At 42.3% G+C, this 24440-nt stretch overlaps 1 protein-coding gene across 1 annotated transcript in view; it reads right to left on the bottom strand.

The window, feature by feature from the left end:
• The window catches only part of CDH4 (cadherin 4), a 464357-nt gene that overhangs the window by 140053 nt on the left and 299864 nt on the right, over positions 1 to 24440 (bottom strand). Inside the window, exon 4 of the mRNA XM_059827099.1 lies at positions 22479 to 22655. Within this exon, the coding sequence (XP_059683082.1) occupies positions 22479 to 22655 (177 nt within the window). The remainder of the gene's footprint in view (positions 1 to 22478; positions 22656 to 24440) is intronic.

Raw genomic sequence — 24440 nt, forward strand, 5'->3', positions numbered from 1 at the left:
CCAAAAGCTTTCCCCTCCCTCCGCCTTCCTCTCCTCGTCCCCCATGAAAGCAGCAAATGAGGGGACTGCAATTTCCAGCAGTTCGTTACTGGTAAGCGTGAAGCAGGAGCAGCTTGGGATGCAGGCTGCCTCGTCCATGCGAGCTGTTGGCCTCTCTGCACTAGCTGGTTAGTGCTGCACATGTTTAAAACATTAACTGGAAATATTTTATTCTGTTGGATAACGTATCAAACAACACAGCAATGAAAGTTTCAAGGGCTTAGAAACTGTGCCTGGAGGTACTTGAGAGGTCTTGTGGACTCCTTCAGCAGCACACTGGAAGGTGTGCAGCACAGCCCAAGAAAGCCCAGGACGGTGGCTTTTTCCCCGTGTCTTTAAAGTGACTCAACACAAGTGACTCATGTAGCACGGAAGCGGAACGCTTTGATTTCCTTTCTACACGCTCTCAAACAAGGCAGAAGGCAAAAGGAAAGCCCTCAGCTAGCTGACAATTTAATACTGTTTAGCATATCCCAAATGTGGAAGGCTACTGGTGTGATGTATGTAGCGTTGTGGGAAGGCTGAAGCCCCTATGGAAGAGTCCTCATAGCCTCAGCCAGGAGGGTATGTCCTCAGCTCCGCTCATGCTGAGAGGGGAATCTGTGCCGGCTCCTGCCCTGCCTCCAGCCAGCATCGCTCAAAGCGCTCATCTGTCTTATGCGATCCGAGGTGCCCCCATTGCCTTGGCCCCATACCTTGCTCTTTGGGTGGTGGCTCCGCTGAACAAAGGGGCCCCTGCACTGATGAGTGTCTCCTCAGACCGCACGTTCCCAACCTCGGCTGCAAATTGCTTTTGAGGACCTGCTGCTACACGATCTCCCAAGGAACTGCTCTAGAGCTACAGACACTCTCACAAAGGCAAAGCCAACACCACAGGAACAACATTTCTCTAAAAAAACCAATCAGACCCCTTATTTCTCTTTAAAGCCTGCTCTCAGAATCTAATTTCACAGCATGATCAGTTACTGTGTTGGAATCACTTGCTGCCTTATTTGAATAGCATAAAAATGAACATATTAACAAATAATACTCAAAATTCACTGGACAACACAATGGAAAAAATTACACCGCATGAAGAACTAGGTTACAGAAGTTACATCACTATTTGAATCAGATGTAATATGCATCAACCCGGAGAGCCTGTATATAGAATTAAAGAAATCATTTAATTTTAAAGTAGTATTTTATTCAATGCATCCCTCAGTGCATGTAACTGCTAAATGAAATGCACTGAATGCTCTACAAACACATCAACACCTTGTAAATGAAATACCCACAATATTAAAACTGATATAACATTTATTAAAACCCTTATGCAAAGAACAAGGTTGGATACTTGAACTGCCGAAGGCAAGCACTAGTTCTGGCCTCTCAGATGTGCACGGGCTAAGCAGCTTGTGTCTCTGAAACAATAAACGGAGAAGTCTTTTCTAAAGGTGAGAGTTCATTCAGCTGGAAAGAAACCTGCCTCGCCTTCCCCGAGAAGAGTAAGGGAACGTGCTGGACCATCAGGCGGAGGAGCCGGTCGGGAGGAGAGGTGAGCCAGGCTCGGATGAGAAGCCTTACTGCCCCAGAGCAGGGCACCAAGGTGCCGGCTTTGTTCCACATGAGGTCACTGTAAGAGCACGTTAAATCCTCCACAAAGCCGAGCTATTTGGTTTGATATTGTTTCTTCCCTCTAGACTAATAGTAAAGTTTAATAGTAACGTGTTTCAGGATCAGACCGTGACCTGTTTTCTCAGGAAGGCAGAGGCTGGAGTACGGGGAGGATTTAGTCTCCCTCCCTTACAGATCTGCTGTGATGGCCAAGGGTTATTACAATCCCCAGACTGAAGGAAAGTAAAGGATTCATTTATTTGAGAGTCCCGAAGTGGATAAGGAAGGGCTGAGCAGATGCTGCATGCCGGAGGACACACTGTGCTGAACCCAGAAAGGCGATGCCACCTTCTCTGGAGCGGGTATGCAGCGGAGGGATTTGTGTGGCTCTGGACCATCCTCCTGCTTCCTTGCAGAGCATTCTTGCTGGTTATTCTTTCTGTGTATTTTCAAGACATTTGGCAAGTTTTTCAATGCAGCCACCTTTACCATCTTCTCCTTTTCAAAAATCAAGCGTTGTACTACTAATTAATCTGTAGGGGATAGGTCTGACTGCTTTAAAAGCACAGCCCTATTGTGAATGCTTGAAGCATATTTTTAAAAGGAAAATCTCAGAATTTTACTTTATACTATTACTTCATTCTAGCCTATGACATTTTTAGCTTTGCACAAAGGATGCCCCTCTGCAGAATGCTAGCAGTTCAGCTGAGTTATGCATTATAAAACCCTTCTATTTGTCACTGCCTTCAAGCCTCTTCAAAACGAATTCTGGTTAGGATATGTGAATGTAAAATGCTCTTGTTTCGTAATGAAGCGCTTTGAAACGTGCTGCAGGAGAAGCTTGCTTTTACCCTTCCACAGACACAAAAAGGAGTTCTTGCCTTTAAATGTTCTATCCTGAAAGATGAATTCACACAAACCACATAGGGCTCAGGCTCCAAAAAGGGGAACACAAACTCTCTTCCCCATCCCTTTCAACAAGCCTCAGTCTAGAAGAGAAAGAAATGAAGCATACATTCAGCAAAAAGGGATTAAAGGAAAGACGAGGGGAAAATCCTTTTAAATACTAATATCCACTGAAATTAATCTCCAGTCACATCACAACAGAGACAGGTTCTTGACAAAAAGAAAGAAAAAACCGCACCTAAATATATTCCATGCTGCCAGCCCTACATCTTTCTCCAACCAATGTTAGGGAAATCGATACGTACCTATACGAACTAATTACCACAACCCCAGCGCAAGCTGTGATTTCGCTACATGGGTACCATACGCTGTGCTCCACTTCTGAGGATGTCAGTACTCAGTTATCAGAAAAAGCTAAGCAGATGCAAACCCCATCACGGTCACTCTTAAAACCAAGGTAAACCTGGCATCTCCACGTCTATTATAAACTGGTTAGGGACCTAATGAGGCTAAACAGCTTGGACAGACTTCACACTGGGATTTGCACCAGTTTATGTACACAGCTGGCAGTGGCTGAAGTGGAAAGGTGTAGGTCCTGCGCTGAAGCTTGCTTGCTGTGCAGCTCCTGCCTGAAAAATGCCCGTGTTTGTGTTTGAACGGCCTGCCTGGCATGCTAGGATACACTGGATCATCTGCACTATTCTGGCAGGGAGCTGCCAAAATCGTACACATGTTGGTGCCAACTTCATATCAACGTCGTACAACCCCGCACAGGACTGGTCCCCCGGCATCAGCATGCTCCCACGGCGCTTCGGCGAGACAGGACAGGCTGACGCCTGACACCGCTTATTCTCAGCTACCCTGACTTGTAATCAAATGAGGGTTTTCTATTACTAAGCAAAACCGAGCAACTGAATTAAAACATCTCATTTGAGAGCACAAGTTTAAATTTAAACACTGTATGCATAAAAGTATTAAATTTTTTGACTTTCAAATATTTGAGCATTGGGAAATTATACCATAGAAAATGTGCCTGGACTGACTTTTTCAACAGCACCATCATCAGCTGCTCACTTTCATGAGTCACAAGCCGTGTCCTGAAATGCTGAAGACTTTCTGGTCAGACATTTCTAATCTGATCAAGAGAACACAATGACATTTCATATGGCAACACACTGATAAAAGCTCTCCCACACTTCATTATGTAAACAGGTATAGCTGCTAACTAATGAATTAAAGTGGAGAAAGAAACTGTTGGCAAGACTGGGAACTTGGCCTCAAATCTCCCCTGAGTAATGTTTGATCAAGTGAACTAAGCCCTACCAGTGCTCGCTGGCAGGTGCAGCTTCAGCACACACTGAAGAAAGTGGATTTTTTTGCAATATTCACATTTTTTCTTCCTGTTTTCCAGTTACTAAGAATTTTTAAAAGAATTTTGCTTTACAACCACACAGCTGATATCATTACATATGTACAACAGCACTCCACATCAGGCATGAAAACAAGGAGTTAAGGGTCAAACAGCACCTCTCTGAAGACGGCACGTATCTGAGCGGTGCCATCTTCTCCTAACCTCCTGCCATCCAAACACGGCAACATGTTCAAAACATAGTGAAGCCGTGAATGCAGCAAGCTGTTCAAATACAGCTTGGCTGCAGATAAATCTTAAGGAAATTAAAGACTGCTTGGATTCAAGTAGAGTTTTCACTGTTTTCGTGCAGGAGGGAGTGGGACAAAGTTACGAGACTGTACGGAAATCTTTGGACAGCGGTAGGGAATACATGCTTCAACGCAAGCGGTAAAGTGTTAAAAAGCAAAGTATGAAAACTGAAACCACGCTGGTTGGAATAAGGAAAAATTACCGTCTCGTAATCATACCCCAAGTTGCCTAGTTTTTATGCAATGATATTCCTGTTTAGTTTAGCGGTACTATTTTACACATGATGAGGATTTCAGAAGTGCAATTAAAGCTTTGTCATCGACATCAAAACCAGCACAGTTCGCCCAGCACTAGACTTAAAAAATAGTAAGTACTATACTCTCACCAAGAGGAAAGTGGTTACATTTTCAGTACATATAGTTTGGAAACCTGGGGTTGAATGAATGTGAGAATTATCAACTAATATTTCAGGAGCACAACCCAACTGTATTCTAAATAAAAGCTATTCAGAAAGTAGGCTTTTCCTTTATCTGCAGAAAATTAACGAAGAACAAAACCTACATAAAAATTAGAATCTTAATTTCAGCCAAAATATAGTCAGATTGTGAACACCAGGGCCTTCGCTCATTACACAAGTAGAATACTGCTGGTGATAGTATGAAATGTGAACACTCAAAATAAGTTTCAGTTTGGCTGAATTTTATTTTTAAAACTAGACTCTGTACAAATACCTATCAGCTCTGCTTTCAAGTTACCACCAGCAACATCTTAACAACGCCAGAGCAAAAGCAAAAAAGGTAAGGTGGGGGGATTACACGGGGGGATTTGGGAGACTCTGTTCAGTTCTCAAATATATCCCGGATTTCCTTTCTGACTTTTGCCAAGTCATTTAGCCTCCCTCAGCATCAACAGCATTTGTGCCTGCGATTCAATTGTGAATTGAAGTCTGAGACCATGTACTACTAAATATCCGAGAACAAAAGCCAGGTAGCTAAAGCTATAGATTCAGCCACAATTCAATTTGCAAGTGAGAACTGAAGCCACAGGAAGAGAGGCTGGACCTCAACCCTGTTCGATAATTTACTGCTTAATTTCTATCAGTTCCTCATTTTAGATTTCACCGGGTGTCAGCCATAATTCAGGTGCAATTGGTTTTGTGTACTTGTATTACGAGTTTGCTATGCACCGTTTACGGCTCAAGAGCAGTAACAGCAACTTGGATTTATACAACATTTTAGCATATCTAGTGCTTCAAAGAGTTTAACAAAAGGAGGTAACTCACCAGGATGGCAAGCCAACCTATCCATTACAAAATAAATAAATCAGTTTTAAGTTCAGACTTCAAAAGGGAAATGGTAGATGCCCCATGAAAATCTCTGTAGGCACGGGCTTCCATAGAGCAAGACGCTGAGCGGCTGCCGCAGCAGCATCCTTGGGTGACACATCATGGTCCTTGCCCAGCGTAGATTAATGAACAGCGGGAATGGAAATGCTAATAATTAAGAAAAGGTTAAAATGTTCACACTCTGTGAGAATGATGCATGAAAGGATACAACTGCTAAAAATCACTGCAGCAATGCAGAATTTTTTCAGAAGCTAAATTCCAACTGGGAATATATTAAGAACAAGAAGAAAGGAATCCTCCGAGTAGAAAACCAATGCAAAACAGCTAGTGAAAACCAGTCAGCTCTGTGGCGTGGAGGCACTATATACATTATAAACTAAAGCTCTATTCTGAACCAAAAGCCATTTGAAAAACAAATTCAGAGAAACATCCAGACCTGACAAATCCTGACGTTACTGTCTGAAAATTATTTTTAAAAAAATCAGACGTTTTTCCATATGAACAGTTTGTGTTTGAAGTAGCGTTTGTCCCTTAAAACTCTCCTAATATAGCTCTAATTCAGACTAAGAAACAGGGCCAAATTTTCCAGGCACACATTTAGTATAACTAGTTATTCCGGCATCACAAATAAACACTCAAGCGGTCAGCTCCGCATCGATCTAACCAGTCATTTGTACGTTCTCTGGCTGTGTTTCCCTGCTCATCACGCAGCCTTTGTGCAAAGTTCACACCCAAGTTTTCACAAGAGTTTGCACGCAAAAATTGGAAAATTTGGTCTCAGCTGTCCTTATTCTCTAAGCCCCTTGCCACCCCCCCAAGAAGAAAAAAAAAAAAGAAAAAAGAAATGGGCATTTAATAGTTATTAACGGCATGTTGAGGAAACTGCATGATGTAAGGAAGGATCTTCCTATAACTAGTAGAAAAATAACATAAGGAATTGTGATGGCCCTTCTTCAGACACGTACAATGAGATTTTATTAACTTTTGCTGACTAGTACTTTCATATACATGTCTGAGATGACATGCTTATCCTAAAACTTTATTTTTACACAGAGTTAATTTCTACTTGCATAACCATTATTATTTGCAAACCACTAGTCTTGAACATAGAAACCAGCATATAATGATTTTTCTTCAAAGAGAATATTAGCATTGTACCAAAGAACACCTAAAAGGAGAGCACAGCCTGTAGAATATGGGTCCTCCCCACCTGCCCAAGGGATTCCATCAGCAACTGCCTTCCTAATCACCACAAATTCATTTCCCATTTGCTTGCTGCAATTATGCTATTGAAACCTGCAGGTCTGAGGTTTTTTCCCCTTCCCTTACTCTAAATGGAATTCACTTTTAATGTCTACTGCAGAAGGCCAATATGATACAAAACCCCCAAACATTTCACTACTCATGCACTCTTATTCATAATATCACATCAAATTGCTGAAGTAGTACCATATGGTGCTTGAGCACCAAGCCAGAACAAGTTGTTCAGCTTGTCATAATCTCAAAAGCTGCATGAAACTTAAATAATTTCTCTATGAAGTGGAAGATCTTTGGGTTTAATATAACTCATCAGAAACAAATTCTGCATTTTCCTCCTATTATTTCCCATGTTTTCTCTGATTCACATTCCATTTTCCAGTGCAAGCTATCAGTATAAGTGGCTACAACTAAGGGGCTGAAAGGCTGTAAAAGCATCCTGTCCATACTTTCTTCTTGATCATTCATCATCAAATTGAATGGATAAACATCTTTCTCAATCAGATAGATATATAATTATAAATAAAAAAAGCTCAACCAGAAAAACTGAATGAAAAAGATTAATGAAATCTCCCACACTTTAATTCAACCCTTGAAGCAATGCTCTCAGCTGTAAAATGTCCACACTTCCACCCACGTTGTCCTGTAAGAAAACACAGCAGCCTTTCAAGAGAACTGGAGTGGCGACATTTAACTGGTACATAAGTCCAAGGAAAGACAACGGTGGGAATGCTCAAGGTTTCATCACAGATTGCTTTGTGTTTACATTCTCAATTCTTGGAGTCACTGCAAGGCTACCTGATTTTTTATTTTTTTTTTTTAATATTTCTTACTCTCATGCCTTAGAAGAAAGGTTTGGAGTTGACGTAGGACTGGAGACTAAAGGTGCAAGAAGTAGAGACAGATGAGACTTCAGCAGACTGCAGTTTTCAGGGATTGTGACCGACTTCTGATATCGAATGTGAGCAGCAGTGTGGGTACCATCCGAGATGGAGAAAGCACTCGGGGAGATTTTCCCGGGAACACACAACAGTAAATATTAAAATATGAAGGCAGAAGTAGATAAAACCCGAAATGGAGGGACAGGAGACAAGTCTAAGGGGAGCACTGGGAATGTCAAGACATGAGGAAGGCAGGTACATAGGGCTACAGTATTGCTCTTCGGGGCAGAGAAGGGTGTTACAGAACTCAAAGGGAAGGCTTACTTTAGCAGCAGCTTAATCTATTGAAGAATAAAAAGGACAGCATCAAATCAAGCACAATTTTCTAGTCCTTCTTAGCATATACGTTCAAGCCTGGTTCACATTAGGATAGGCAAGAACTGGTGCTGAGAACCGTAGGCTGGCACAGGCAGTACAGAGACAACTACTACACAGCCTTTTGCTTAAAAATAAAATAGAACTGTGACATGTCTTCTGGAGCTAGCATGTATTGGGAGTTTCCAGAAAAACATTTCTATAATGGTTACATATGTGATTGTTCTTTTTTTTCCCTTAGCTATATGCAGAAAAAGTGACTTGTCACCAGCCCAAAGGGAAAAGCACTTGGCTGCATGGGGGAAGACAAGACTTGTTACATCTGCGGCTTCACAGAAGGAAAGGAATAGCTCTTCAAAAAAAAGCAAGAAGTGCAGAGAATATCTAGGATAAATAAGTGAAAGGAATTAGTCCTCCTTCCCTGATGAAAAGATGATGTTGAAATACCAAAACCCTCCATGGATGTGCATGTGGTGACAGCTAACTACGGCCAGCAGCAGCTTGGTGTCCCCGCCATGGAGCTGTGACAGCCAGCGCAAAGTCTGCTGAAGTCAGACCGACAAGAAGATGGGACCTGGTGTCCCTGGGATAGAGAGCACCGACAGCGCTCGCTCCCTTGCACCGCTGCTCTTCGCACGCCTGCGCGGGCTGGTTGGGCCACTTCCACCAGCTTTGCTGAGTGATTTTGTTCTCTCGATCAGGCCCGAGCAGGTTTGAGGACCAGCGGGGGTTTGTCCCGGTCCACATGTGTCATTACTACTCAGAGGTCTGTGTCTGAGCCCATCGTCTCCCTTATTCTGTCACTGGGAGGGCACTGGAACGGCTCCACAGCCCCAGACCGAGGTTCACTCCTGCCCTGTGGATGTTCCCACGCTGCTACACTCTTTCTTTCAAGGGTTTTTACATTTAAAGACCTGAAACAGCATAAAAAGTCAAGGAGGGCCATTCCCACTTTCTGTTTTTCTTTATCCTAAGGGTCTACCTCCTGACACAGCAGAGAAGAAATGGAAAACGGTCCTAAGCTGTAAAGATCCACACTTTAAAGGCATCTGGACATGCAGCAGGATTTGCTAAGGCACCCAGGTATCTAACTCCCATCGGCCCATAAAGGAATCTAAATCAACAAGGATTAGTTCTTCGCTGTGCCCAGTCCTCCCCTGCACACCGCTGGAGGCAGAGATGCAGCTCCCATCACTGCGCTGCTCCTTACACAAAGAAATAGAGAAACATGTTCGTCTTCCCAAATCCCCTGCAAGGCATGGCAGCGCTCTTACCCCGATCTTCGAGACAGGTAATTTGGGCAACGCAGGCAAGTGCTGTGACTGACGTCCCGCAGGCTGAGTCTACATGGTCTTTGCAGGCAGAGGCAAGCTCTGCCTCTGCTCGGGTCGGCTGGATGTTGAGCCCTGCCACGGGGCAGGGTTTTGGAGGGGCGATGGGAGAGGGAAAGAAAACGAATTACAGGAAGGCTGCAGCAGAAGGGGTCTGGAGAGCAGAGCCATGCATGGCCCCACTATGTGCAGCCTTCCCCTACCCCCGGCCCCAGCAGCTCCCATTTGTGGCTCTTAATAAATACAGCACCGCCAAGAATGAAGAACTTCTTAAATCTGGACAGGGCAAAAAGAAGAAAGCAGAATAAAATATTTAATATGAGCTGCTTTGACATGCCTTGGCATAGGTCTTCTATCAGCACAGCCTCAAGGGAATATTACAAGCAGTCCATAGAAACACGGAGCCAGCCGCGATGGCTCGCTTACAGGAGGCTTACTGGCAACAAGAGCTCAGACAACACAACATTTTAGATTATTGTAAACGATGTCTTGAAAGTACCTTATCCCAGAAAAGAAAAAGGGAAAAGAAAAAGCTGCTGTGTGTAATTAGCAGCTCCCTTTGATGAATCCTTTCCAATGCTACCACCTTTTTGTGAATATTTCGCTTCTCAAGGAACAATTTTGATGGAGCCAATGTGGGCAGAACTTCAGAACAGGATTAGAAGAGAGAAGATGAATTGTGAGTGACAGCACCCATTACCCTGGGCCAGAAAACTCTCCCCAGTCTGCATTAACTCCTCAAACGCCTGATGCACAGTTATAGGAAAGACCGATGCAAAGGGAAACTCAAGTTTTCATTACTTTAAGATCATTCAGCATTTATTCTGTTCTTTCAACAATGTACACACTCAGTGCTCAGTACTTATGAATACCCTCTATCCAATTAATACCCCATTAAGCCGCACACCCGCAGTGACTTTATCCTCAGACCACTGTATGGTAGCTTTTAACTCCATAATATCCTGGCATTATTACCATATTAGACTACAAGGGATTGATCCAAAGCTCATGGAGGTTAATGAGGGCTCATTAAACTTTGAATTAGGTCCTAACTGCTCGGCAAACATGAAGTGAAACAGCACATGTCAGATAAGATGACAGAGAGGGTAGTAAACTTTAAGGCGAAATAGTGAATGCTGATCGTGACAAAGGCAGGCAATAACGGGGGATGTGTGCGGAAAGCAGCCATGGGAGACAATTACGATTACATTACACCCAATATCGAGCAGGACAGATTTGTACCTATATAAATAGATATTGCCTGGTCTGACTCTGATGTGATTTTGTCATCGTATGGTTAGACATAGCATAATATTGACATTATGGCTTTCCTTTAGATTTTAGTTTTGGATTTCAGCTGGAGAGTATCATACTAGAGACTTGAAATCAGTATGACTCCTTCCCTAATTACTGATTAATCAAGAGCTAAGGTTGCTTACATAAAGAGTCATGGGGAGAAGGAGGAAGTCTCATTAGGAACAAGAGGTTAAAGAAGAGAGGGGGACATTTAACAACTGCATGGATAAAGAAAGAGAATAAAAAGAGATGATTTCCTAATAGCATGTTATACCTGAATGTTAAATTTTGTATTCATGTCTAATTAAAAATTATAAGAAAACATTTTAATACTTGCAGATACCACAGGTTATGGTTCAAAAGGAATAACAGAAAGTTTTTTTTCTTTTAATGACTTCAGAAATACATATATGTTGTGTCGTTCTGTCCCTTAGGTGCTCAAAAGACACAGCAGCTGTTTCATAAATTTTGAATTGCCTTTTCCTTTAGCATACAAAAATCTGCGCCATAAACATAACACTGTCTGAAAAATATTCGGTAAACCCAGACAGTTGTTGGAAATGCTTCCTCCGATATTTAAATTCCTCTCTTAACAGGAGTTTCCCTGCAAAAACAGATGCTAACGAATAGTGTTTTTGCCATCAAGCTGAATGTGAATGCTTTGGTGCAGCAGTTTCTTTCTTCCATGGAGACATTAGAGGGTGCATTTCCCATCACTGAAAGAAAACTGCCACCTTGCTTCTCAATTCTTTGCTTTCAAATAATAAATAACTGCTATAATCTTCCGTAAAAGATTTATGCTCTGATGATGTCTGATTCTTCTACTCTAATTTCTTTTTGTTAGACGCAGTTGAATGCCATTTACTGGTAAGTAAATTGTGTCATCATTTCACTGCAAAGCACACCATTGAAAACGTAAGCTGGCCAAACATTTCTTTTTGTTTTCCAACTCACAGAAATCCCTTCAGAAGGCTGTGGATTAACCAGCAACACTTTTTAGTGCAGATCCTTACTCTTAGTTTCTTTCCCCCTCTCTACTAATACAGTCCCTTCCAGTGATGTGGCTTCAGAAATAACCCCGAATAGCTTACGGTGTGGTCAGAAACCCTGCCTTTTAGCTGCCACACAGTAACTTGGAAATACAGCGAAGTGGCCATTTCCACTGAATTTTTCATAGTCCCGTAGTAACGGCGGCACCGCAGCTCCACCTCTTCCCCCCGAGGAGTTTCATTAGCGGAGGGGGCTGCTGGAGGACCACGGATTGCCAGTTCCTCTAAAGGGGCAAACCACGGGCCCTACGTCCAATCTTTCCACAACACAATGCGTGCCTTTCATTTTTTGCACAGAAACAACAAGCCCGCAGAGCCTTTCTCCTTCCTTAAACTGCCCCACTTTTTACAACAATAAAATGAGCTTATTTGCTTAAATAATGTTATAGCTCACAAAGCCCTGAAGCACAAATCAAACAAATAAGTCAACTGCAGAACAGCCTGAAAGGACTGTAAACCCAAGTACAGATACAAATACCTCCTCAGGTCATGTAATGTTTTGATTAAAATGAGCGGAGATCACGAGAGAAAAAAGGAGTCAGGAAGGTGAACTGTCCCAGAGATGCCTGCCAGCACTGCGGCATTTAAGGGTCTGTTAATACTTCCACTAGAAACTTTTGGTTTTAGGGGTTTATAACTTGAGTCACAGAGGCTTAGTCCTGGTTTCCAAAACCCGATCCCCAAAGTGGAATTACTCCGGTAAAGCTTTGCCAGGGGAGGGCACCCCCAGGCAGTTCATTATGATGAGGCTGAATACTCTGCGTGACTTTTTTCCCAGCTATATCTCTTGTATGTAATATACACATACACATGCCAGAAACCACGCACAGATCCGAGGCAGGGAAGAGACTCCTTATACACGTTATGTGAGAGTTTTCTAAAACGTCATCTTACTGGAATAATAGCCCGTGCTGACTCCTCGTCCCCCAGCCGCTCTCTCCCCACTTGCCTGTCGACGTCCAGGAACGCATCAGTGATGAGGCACACCCCTGTGCAGCGCAGGGCCACGCCAGGCTGAGTGCACTCTCAGCAGCCCTCCGTCAAAACGAAATGACACCACAAACCACACCAAATCCTCATTTTCACTCTTTTGCTAGCTTCCTCTTTTACACAAGCCACTTGAGCTTTGGTCAGAGGAGCTTCTTTGCTTTCCCCTCCAGCCGCTTCAAGCCGAGCCCTGCGCCACGCTCTGAAAAGTCACTCACCTTGAAGTCCTTCGCCAGCACGTCTACCTCATCCTTAATGAAGCGTGAACAGCCCCTGCTCTTCCTAGAGGCTTTTTCCACAGAGCACCCACAGTCAGGGTCAGCTGCAGTCAAACACACCTCATTTCTCCACCAAGAGGAAGACAAAACCTCCCACACCTGCGGCCAAACCCCCGTCCCTCTTAACGCGTGAGCCCACCCTGCCCAGCTGCTGTAGGGGCTTTTAGGGGACTTGCTGTTGGTTCACAGAGGGAAAAGAAATTCAGCTCTCTTTACCTAGCATCAAAAATACAAAACCAAGGTCTACTGGCTGGCTTTTCAGGGCAGGCTTCTGGCTTGGTGTCTGTTAGGAAAAAAGGAATATGCTTGCATGATGCATGCAAAGGCTTGGATGTGTGCGTACATCTGGAAGTGTGGTCTCTGTGCGCTTGCAGTACATGCAGAGAAATGTAAATAAAATTGGGAATCTAAGAAAAACTATAAGCACGGCCAAAGAGGTTGGTACCGCAAAATGCTGAATGCTTGGTCTTAATCCAGTAAGGCACTATTCATGTCCTCAGCTTCCAGTCACTAAATAGACTCAGAAGAGCCACTGGAGCTACTTAAAGGCTCAAATTTAGGCACGTACTTAAAATCCCTGCTGAACAAGGGCCAAAATGTTCAGCACCATCTGCAGATACCCAAACTGCCTTGGGCACAATGTTTCCCTTAAGGAAAGGTTTTGTTTGTTTGTTTTTTAAGTTGTCTAACTGTTCATATAGGAGGAAAATGTCCTTTAAATTAAGGAAATTAGCAACAAATATGAATGTTATTAAAAATATGGTAATTATTAAAAATATGGTAAGAGCCATGGGAAAGAACAAATTGCAAAGAAACAGGGCCTTTAACGAAACTGTGGTAAACTGCTGCACATCCACTCATTGCTGCCCCATCACATAACCATTGCTTACACCTCTCATCAGTCTGCATTAGAGACAGCTGAGAAAGGATTTAGATGGTGACACCTTTATCACTGAAAATCACAGCTGTTATAAATAAAACAATTAACCGCAGCAGTGAAAGCTTAAAATTAGCCCAAGAGAAAATTCTCTAAAATCTTAAAAGCTGACATCTCAAATTCCAGGGTGCTGAAATTAATTCTTCAGCGGTGCAGACTAGCAAGAACATATGGAATAGTAAGGAAAGAAAAAGCGTGGATGAGTTTTTTGCTTCCTATCTCATTCCAGCCTGATACAGTGAATTTCAGCAACAGCCTAGCTGTCAAGGTTATATCTGCACCATCATTCTGCAAATCCAAACTCACACCCACACAGCGCCACTATGTCTTCGGGACTCCATTTCAACTCATCAAGGAAGCCAAGTCCCACAGTAACCTATTACTAATGTCGGTGATGAGCGTTAAATAATGAACTGCAGCAAAGAGGCAGATTGCAAGTTCTTTGTCTGTGTTCGTGTCTCAGCTTTTTTCATTATTACTATTTTTCTTTGGAAAAGGCATGAGCAAAACCAAAGCTTTTTTCTTAGCAAATTAACCCACTGTTTTTGTCTGTCTTTACAGATTTTCAATAGCTTTCATGAGCTGTGTACATTAGCTCTGACTATGCCTTCCTGTCTTTGCCTCTACACATAATGACAGCCATACTGAGCGGCTATTACAGTTATCTCACTTTCTGGAGAGGATGGGGATGTAATGATATGTTGCAATATGTGCAATGGGGTATTACAGCTAAATACTCTTTGGAGTGATTGATGAACTATTTTGCAGTATGCCTGCTACGACAGTTCAAGGCAAGGGGTACTTATCCTTCTGTGCTTCCTACATTCCCTGCTCCCGAGGTGAACTTGGAGCGGGAGCTAAAAGGTAAGGGCTGGATGGGGGAGGTGGTGGAGGAATCGACTGAGACCCAGCAGAGGAAGGGAGCTGCTGCTTAGTTGCTGGATCATGGCGGACAAGCACCTTTGAATCCCTGTAAAAACAAGCCTGTACGTTAGCAGATCCGATGCACACATGTAGCAGCTGAACTCAGACACAAAAGTAAGTGATTGAATAGAACCATCAACAAAAGATTTCTGAATGCTCGATAAAACCTGAGTCCATTATGAGATTCTTCAAATAACCCAAGTTCAGGCCCAGATGCTGATAACTGGAAAATGCTGCTCATGGCCACGGCAACAGCTCTGCGGTCCTGAACAAAGCCACTTATCTTTTCTGCCTCGGTTTCTTATTTGTGAAAGAAAGACAATCCTCACTTATGCAAAGAGGTTGAAAAGATCAGCTCCTTTATGGAAAAATACCTAAGCAAAGACCGTACGGATCTAACTTACAATTGTTATCTGTTTATTTTTAACAAGTAGCAGTTGGTGGTAGGGTCACAAATACCTGCTAGTACATCCCACCCCACTGCCTCATGGGGATTCTGAATGACTGCAAAACAGTTTAAAACATCACACATGAGGTCAGACCAAAGGTCTGTTATCCCAGTACCCTCTCGGTTTGACTCGCTGCACCCCAGATTTTTGCTGTCCTCCAGATTTTCACTGTCCTTCCTTCTTCAGAACTTCTCTTTTTTTCATGCTTCCAAAATTGGTAGCTACATGATGCCTTTGCTTTCTAGGAATGTGTTAGCACAAATCTGACCAGGATTTGTACCATGTTAATCATCTACATACGCAGACGTACGTTGTAAGACACCAAGTGCCTAGCACAAACACTGATCCCGTAATGATGGCACCTGGACCCCAACCTGACTTTAACCCATACTATAAACAATCAACAAAAAAAGTAACATCCCAAGATTCTGCTTCAACCTGAAGAAAATCAGAAATATTCTCAATGAATTTTAAGACTTCTGAAATTTCATGCTGATACTTCCCGGCAGGAGTGGGAGCAGAGTCTCATTGCTGCGAATGGCTTCTGAGAATCTCAGTTTTTATGTTGTGTGGGAAACTCAAAATTAGTTCTATTTCTTTCATGCAACTGGTACTATATTTGATGGAAATTTATCACTTCCAAATGACATGGCATTTTATGATTTAGTGTTTCTTTATGATTTAATGGGGCTTTTTTCCACTCATGTCACCATTCCCAAAGCATCCTGGAAAATGGCAAAATCTCAAGGGCAGTATTTTCAGCTGAACTGGGCAATGGGAGTCCTTGGTATTTGTCTGCAGAGTGTCAATCACCTTAAAATCCCAAACTTACTTACGACGGTTCTCCTTGAGTAAGTAACAAGGCCGAGCTGGCAAAATGAAATTCTTCAGTAATACACCGACAAACTCAGAACCACGAGGCACCAAATTCCCCCTCAGTCTGGATTTGAATGCATAAATAAATAAGGCTCTTGCATTTATTTCTGCTAGAAGATTGTATTATTCCATTCTGCAATTATGGAAAAATGCAGAGCACAGGCAAGATTTAGTGTCTGAGTTTTTGCTGCAAGACTTATGTCAGTAGAAAGGCATTTGTGCTCTTGGGAATCAAAGTGAGATTCACCCATTTGTGGCAGGTGTTTTAAGCACTCAGCCTAACAATCTACCCACGCATGGCACTACAGCAATTCAACGACTAAATTAAATCTCTGAATATTAAATTAATGATGGAAATCTAAAATATTAATATATTCTAATTGAATATTCTCCGATAAATTATCTAGGCATTCTCAGCAATTTGATTTTACTTTCATTTCTTAAGGAACTTTCAGCTGCATAAATACAGCTATTAAAGCAATTCAAAAAGGGAACATTTTCTGCTCAGACAAGAGAACTCTAAACACAAAGAATCTAAAAATTTCTTTCATATGATTGATTAAATCATAGAGCCCAAGACAGCTGAATCATTAAATGACTGCTTTCCTTCAGTCCCTCTGGCTTTAGCAAGGACAATATAAATTCCCCATGGGTCTGAATACAAGGAAATACAATATGTATAATTACAGTATAGGCTTGAATGCTGTTGTAAGAGAATTTCAAATGGAGCATTTATGCTGTAGCTGCACTTTTCAATCCGTAATGCTGTGTGTGCGCGTGCATGTACAGCCCATAAAGCACTGGGCATCTGCTTTCTTCAACCTAGATTCCCAAATGGTATATGCTGGTGTAGCCCAACCGGCTTTGGCAGAGACGCATGAATTTACATCAGGATCTGGCCTTCTATTTCTGTGAAACGCTGGAGATAAGAATGACATCTTCATACACCAGGGAGAAGGCAAACAAAGGAACGTAGTTTGAGGAATATATATAGTGGGGTATATGTTTAGGAACCTGCTTTAAACTGCATGTTTATAAGAAATTTCAAATGGACGTGTCAAGGAAGTAGCAATGTGTTGTAGTTCTCTTTCTCCATTCATTCCGAATGAAGTGTGCCGAGTCCTGGTTTGGTAACACACACACAGAGGACAGATCAATATCATAGCCAAGACCCTGGCAACATGAATGCTTAATGAATCATTTTCCCGCTAATCTTTCTCTCTTTGGTGTCAGGTTGGTTTGTGGTGTGAAATCACAGTCACGAGCCAAGAGCTGTGCCTCTACAGAGCAACACAACGTGCGCAATGTCACATTTCCTCTCCACCCTCTGGGCTTGTTCCTTCTGTCTGACTGTCATAATAAAGACCATGTCACCTAATTTCCAAATTTCAGCTGGCGACGCTCGCAGGGGTACCAAAGACGAGATGTACCGAAAGCCAGAACTAGCATTTTTAAATTTTTTTTTTTCTGGTTGGTAAGGCAAAAGAAACACCTGTCCCCGTGAAGAGCAAGGAAGATCTAGGCCTATTTGTAATCAAGGCTGTCTGCATCTCTCTCAGGAAAAGTAAGGTCTGATGTCCTTTGGGAAGCATTTGCCAGGCCTTTTCTCAACAAACCTTCTCTCACCACAGACAGATGCCATCTGTCTTGCAGCTGGGAGTTAATAGATTCTGAACTGCCAATTTCACAGCAGTAAGCAACGTGGCTGATAGAGGAGGCATGAGGGATTTCCTACAATAAACTATTTAAAACAGTGCAAGGTGCATGCTGAAATAGCCATGAAAAGCAAAGGAAATGGCAATATTGAGGGCTGATGGTCCAAGCCAGTGGGGATCTCGCAGCTCAGTATACCTCATGTGTATCTCCAACACCGGGATTTTAGACTTTTGGGGAACTGCCTCACTACACCTATTTCTTGCGCCAGGACTGGGCTACGGCACACAAATAGGCTGTGGAGATCTTGAGTGTGCTATCAACTTTTTTCATACGAGGTATCTAATTTCACCGTATAGCTTAACATGTGCTAAACCCATCCATGAGTCCACCGCGGGGTTTTCTAGTGCTCTAAGAAGAGCTCTCTGCTCCATTAACATGCACTGTGCTGCACGAAACCCAACCAATCAACGACACCTCTGCTAAGAAGCAACGCAAGAGTCTTCAGGTATATTGTATTCTGCCAACTTTCCAAACCACTTCAGGACTTTCTGATTAAATTTACATAAAATGCATCCTTCCCTCTTACTCCCTGTTATACACATTAGATTACTTCTAGTATTCTTGTGTCTGAGATTACCAGCGCTCGGATATGAGAGAGCATGCTGTGCCTGTAGCACGCAATCAAGGCAGTTTGTAAGAGCACCAAGATCCTGTCTCGGTCATCCTCAGTGGATTTTCATGCTGGTGTAATGAGAATGAACAAGTTGTTTATCGTAAGGGATCTAATGGGGAAATGCCACATTTTTCAGTTCCAAGCTTAATAAAGCCAAGCTGGAAAAATTAGGGTCTCTGCAGATCAAGTTAGAGACAGGCGGCTCATAAGAGCTCTAGACAGGTCCTGGGGATAAAGTTGGAAGTTTGGAGCATTCATAAAGGTGAATACTGTTGCAGTGGTTGATAGAGGAGCCCGTTATCTAAGCATGCCATGACCAAAGGCTGGTCCTGCAGAAGACTGTCGGTCTTTTAAATGAATGATTTTCACGCAGCCCAGTGAGATTGGTCAAGACTTCAGCCTTGAAAACTGACTCAAGATTCCTGTCAGAAGAAGCTAGAGACTTGCATGTGGATCCAAAACTGAAATACTTTTTGAAGTTCAAAAGAGGATGAAATACAAGATTAGCTAACAGATAATTAGATAATAGATAATTAAGAATTAGCTACACATGTAGCTAAAAAGGATGAGTCAGTCAGAAAATAGATGGTACTCAGCAAGGGCGCAACTATTTAACACATTATCTTAGTTGATCAGTGTGCCTGCATGAGTCATTTGCTTGAAGAAGGAGGGGGATTTCATATTGTTTTTGTATTTTTAATAGGCATTTTTATGGACCTCATAGTTACAATAATGAGAGTACCTGACAATTAGTAATGAAATTATCCTCACTACAGTAAAATATTTCACAGCATGTAAAATATTATTCCTAATACAAAGGTGGAAGTGAAGCGCAAGGAAATTAAACCGAAGATTTTCAGAAATGTTTGCAAAATAAATAAGCATATATCAATAAAATTTGATAACTGTTTTCTCAGCTCAAAGAGAAAAGCAAAATTTGCAAAACATTTTTTATACCAATAAAAATTATTTTTAGCTTATACATGTCAGATGTTTACTTAAGCTCTTTGAAGAATAAGTAAATCTTTTCAGCAGCCAAACCTAATCAGAAATTCCTATTATTATTTTTTATATATTATTTTTCTGAAATACATTTCCTAGTTAGTGTGGTTGATGCATATGAACAGACATGGATGTTCCTTTGAAAGAAAAAACCCTGTAATTAACAGAGGGTTTTTTGACAGGGATGATGTTGTGATGTCTTCCTTTTTTCTTTTTTTTTAAAAACTTTTTCATTTAATGTATTTTATCAGAATGAAATGGTTTAATGAGCAGAGAATTATAGTTGATCCCAGCTGAACCAGACCAGGCTGCATTTCGAGGTATGTGGCTCCCATCAAGCTGCATTCACCTTTGCTATGATTTAAACTTCATTCAGGCACAGCCTTGCTAAAAATACTGACAAGTAACTAATCAACTTCCATAAAATGGAATTTCTACCTTCACAATAGGAAGCAAGAGTAGGGGGAACCCGAAAGATTTGCCTATGCATTTCAAATTAGTCTGACCTATAAGAACGCAAACAGAAGCGGTACTATGAAAACGTACTTCTGGTAGGGCTTTTTGGTTTTTTAATATTCAGATTTTTCATGCCATCCCTTCCTCCCCTTAGAGGTAACCAGAACCAAAGATACCATAATGTAGGGACTGGTTTCCATTACTTATACCTATAAAACGTAAGCTCAAGCAGGGCTCTCCGGACCAAAAATCAGTTCGGTGTCCACGAACTAGCATTAGGTTTGAATGCTTTACATAAACGAGCAAAGAAAACTGTGACAGACTTCCTTCTGTACAAATGGGATCTGAGCTGCGCACTTCTAGCTCCAGTTTATGAGCAGATGGACACAAAAATATTCAGCGCCCAGTGAGCAAGAGCATGGGAAATGAGATCAAAACTGTTACCTAGATCTAGGAGACAGCAGAATGCTCCAGGGCAATCCGAAGATTATGTGGATGGAAATAATCAGATAGTGCTGGTCTTTGAAGACATTGATTTGTCCTATTCTGGATAATTAAAGAGCAAAGTCTAACAGAGGAAGCTGTAACTCCTGCTAGGAATCACCCAAGCTTCATGTTCAGGGGCCAACAAACCGGCCAGATGCTGCAGATGAGCAGAAACTCACCCAAGCCTGAAAGATCAGGAGTCTCATGCTTAATCAAGTTGCACTCTTTGTATGATCTTCCCTACCATTACGATACTTTCCATATGTCAGGTGAAAAGGAAAGCAGCCCTCTGTAAGCCGTTTCTTTCTTTCCCACCCCATTTTTTATTTCACTTTCAGTGTTTCCTCTAGCATCTGTATTTAAAAACTGCAATGCACTATGTTGCTGACAATCTGGGAGCTCTGTATTTCCATCAGCTGGGTTATCCTTCCAGGGTTACTGGTAGTTTAAGTGACAAATATCAATTCTTCTGTACCTATATAAGATTTATTATTTGTCACTTTCATTAATACTGGAGTTTTGCATTCTTGAGTCCCTCTGTTTCATCTCCAGACCATAGGGAGAAAAAGTGCCACAGAGATTTCAGTCCTTATAAATCAACAGATTTGCCATGGTGAGGTGCTGCCAAGTTGTCCTCTCGCTGTCTAATCAAAGCCCAAAAGAAATCAGCAGGGAGTGGGACAGGGCTTAAGTTCCTTTTGCAAGTACTCTACTTATTTTTCACAGGAATTCAGGAATTAATCTAAGTTATTAATCTGATTTAGGAAGATATTTTTGACACATCAGGTTATTCTCCTCCTCACACATTTCTTCAACTTAGTAGGACAACACATTAATGGGTCACCCCATACCTAGCACTGCTGACCACACAAAGACTCCTTGGCTTCCCTCCCTGTTTCTCCAGGACAGACATAAAACCGCTTGCCACCTGCTACTCTTTTATTCCTTGTCATACTTCCTTAATTGCACAAAGAAATGACACCAACAATTCAAATTACCCAATACTTGGTGAATTGGGAACATGCACCTTCAGTCATTGCATGAGTCATTGCAAGGTTCACCTGAATTTCTAAAGGACTCGGCAAGCTCCTTTCTTCCTCCCAGACATGGGCGGAAGAGTATCAGCTAATCGGTGTGAAACAGGTAATGATGACAACTCATTTGAATCCAGGCACTGTTTCAAGATGACTAGGTGAACTTCCTGAGAAGGGATGCCAATGACACACCACTGTTGCTCAAAATAAGTTCTGAAATTTTATAACTGTCACCATTTTCTTCCAAGGGAAGAATTGAAAAAGTCTGCCAGGGAATTCTTTTTTTACAGCTAATCTTTCTACCGCTCCAAAAACTGAAACCAGCACCCTCAAGAGGGATACCAACATGCATTTGTATTTTGCTAACACTTATCAACAGCAATACTGTATCAACCAAGTATGTCTGTCAAAGGCCCCTTTTCCCTTCTTTTTCTTTTCCTGTCGTCCAATAATCATCACAGAAAACCACATGGGTAAACTTGATCTCAGAGATCATCCTTGTAAAGAAAGAAGCTAGCAACACAGAGAGGAAGAGGGACCCATCTGCAGCAGCGGCAGGCAGCCAGCCTCCTCGAGCCCCACCACGCATCTGTACTCCGGCTCTGCGAAGGAAGGGAAGGATGCAGCACCCCCTCCTCGCTGGGTGTCACCAAGCCCAGCTTTACACCTGCAGCCGTTTTCTGGATGACAGCATGGGCAAAATGCCATCTTGGCAGCAACGCCAGCATCTCTTGAGGGACTGGCTGGAAGGAGGCGATTAGGCTGCCATTCAGCTGGGAGAGGGAAAACTGGGGCAAGTCGCTTTGGAAAAGACGGACTTCAGCAGCGTGTAAAAGGCAACTCTTCTTGCACAAGGGAGGAAGAGCAGAGAGCCTGTGCTTCGAGCCAGACTCCCCATGCCATGAGCTTGGACCACACCTACTACTTGGCTAGACCCACTGCAAGATTACCGTTATTATTATTCCTATATTTTTTTTTAACTTACTCGAACCAGCTGCTGTGGAAAGGGTCCTCTGGAGTTTTCTGGCACGTTGATGGGTGGGATGACCCAGTCTCGCTTTTGCCGCCGCAGGCCGTTAGCACTCTGATGCTGGCGCCACGGGAGCAGAGTGTCGCTTTGCTGCTGCGCCAGTTCTCCGGGCACGGTCTTCCTTCCTTTTGGCTGTTTTGGAAACAAGAAAGCAAAACCAGTTAGTTTCTTCCTCGCTTCTTAGGACTTCTCCCAACAGCGGCGCTTCCCTGCGTGCAAATGGTCACATGTAACTGTGGAAATTATTGTTATTAACATGATATATTTCTGCACCACAAAGACACAATATGCTTTACTGGCAACTCCGCTGCCACTTCATTTTCACAAATATATGGAGCTGTCACTCTCAAATCAAGATGCCTCCCAGAATATATCGTCTTCATTACACCAGCTGCAGGGTGCTTTAGCAGCACATTGGGGTAAAGAAGTTTCTGCAAATTTCTAGTAAATGCAACCTACCAGAACACAAAAAAAGGGGATAGAATTCCTTTACAGCCTATGCCATGGGCCCAGCTTTATAGCGTGAAGTTACCCTGCTCCTTGGCATTAACAGCGTTACAGTGACCTGCAGTCTGTGGTTCTGCAGATGTATCCCACCAAACCAAACCACAACCAGGGGGAGAGTCAGCTCCATGGCTGCAAAGGTGAATTAGTTCAACTTCTCAGTGCTTCATGAGGAACGACCTTTTTATAAGAGCTGGGTTTTGAACACAAATCCCAAACACATCTCAGTTAGAAAACAATTTTCATTATTTGGGGCACTTTTGAGTCCTTTGTGATTTTTTTTTTAAACTATGCATATATTTTGGTGTTGGACACAATAAAATGCTGTGGCATAAAAATGGAAATGGTGAGACCATGGTTTTGACTTAAAGAGTCTGGTTCATTATTAGAAAACTTCTGCCTTACAGAATGATGAATCAATGAAATGTAGATTTGGAGAAGCTCTTCAGAGGTTACCCAGTCCCAATACTTAAACACTTTGTGGCCTTCTAGGATTCCAGGCATTACTTCTGGAAAGTCCGTAGAAAAGATAACTAACAAAGACAAGCTTTTTTTACCATATGGTGACTTGTACTCCCACCAGAAAATGTTTAAACTTTCCTAAATCAGAAAGATTGTAAGCCACATTCTCTTCATTTGAGGTAAGATCCAGTGGGAACACTATTCTCTGCATTTTACGATTTTCAGCTATTTTTCTCAAAAAAACCCCACCCAAAACCCAACGCCCCAAAACCCAAAAACACCGTATGAAAAACCAGCAAAGTATTTTTTGAGGCCTCTGCAATTTTAAGCCACAGTCACTTTTAGTCTTACTTGAAACGTACAAACTCAAACGTCCTACAAACATTTGCAAGCAGTTATCTGTAGGCACTGATTTCAGTGGAAATCATTGCTTTGGGGTTTATAGTTTGATGTAAATCCATCTATTAGTACATTTCAGTTCTTGATCTGGAAGTGTAATGAAGCAGGCAGTCACCTAAAAACTGTACAGTATATGAAATCTAAACAGTATATGGAACTAAGTGGTGGCTCCAAAGCTGTGTGGACCTTCTGGATGCCGAAAGTTAGACATCGCAGCAAGGAGGCCACTCGTACAGTTCAATCACGGCACCGATCTGTGTTACCTGTGGAGGGCAAACATCCACTGGCTGCAATGGTTGGGAGCATTTGTGCAAAAATGCAGCTATTTTTACTGCAAACCTTAAAAATGAGCCAGTTCCAAAGCTGAATTTTCACAGAACAGACAAATGTGGTCTTTTTCAGTCACACACATAACCACGTTTCTCAAATCCTCTCTCATGCTAACTCTTGCCACTAAGGTGACTGCTGTTTTGTTTGCCTGAATGCTGTTTTATACACCTTCAACAACATCGTCACTAAGCTGCTGCAAGATCACTATACCACTGTTCAATA

Source organism: Gavia stellata, chromosome 20, assembly GCF_030936135.1.
Source record: "Gavia stellata isolate bGavSte3 chromosome 20, bGavSte3.hap2, whole genome shotgun sequence".
Taxonomy (NCBI): domain Eukaryota; kingdom Metazoa; phylum Chordata; class Aves; order Gaviiformes; family Gaviidae; genus Gavia; species Gavia stellata.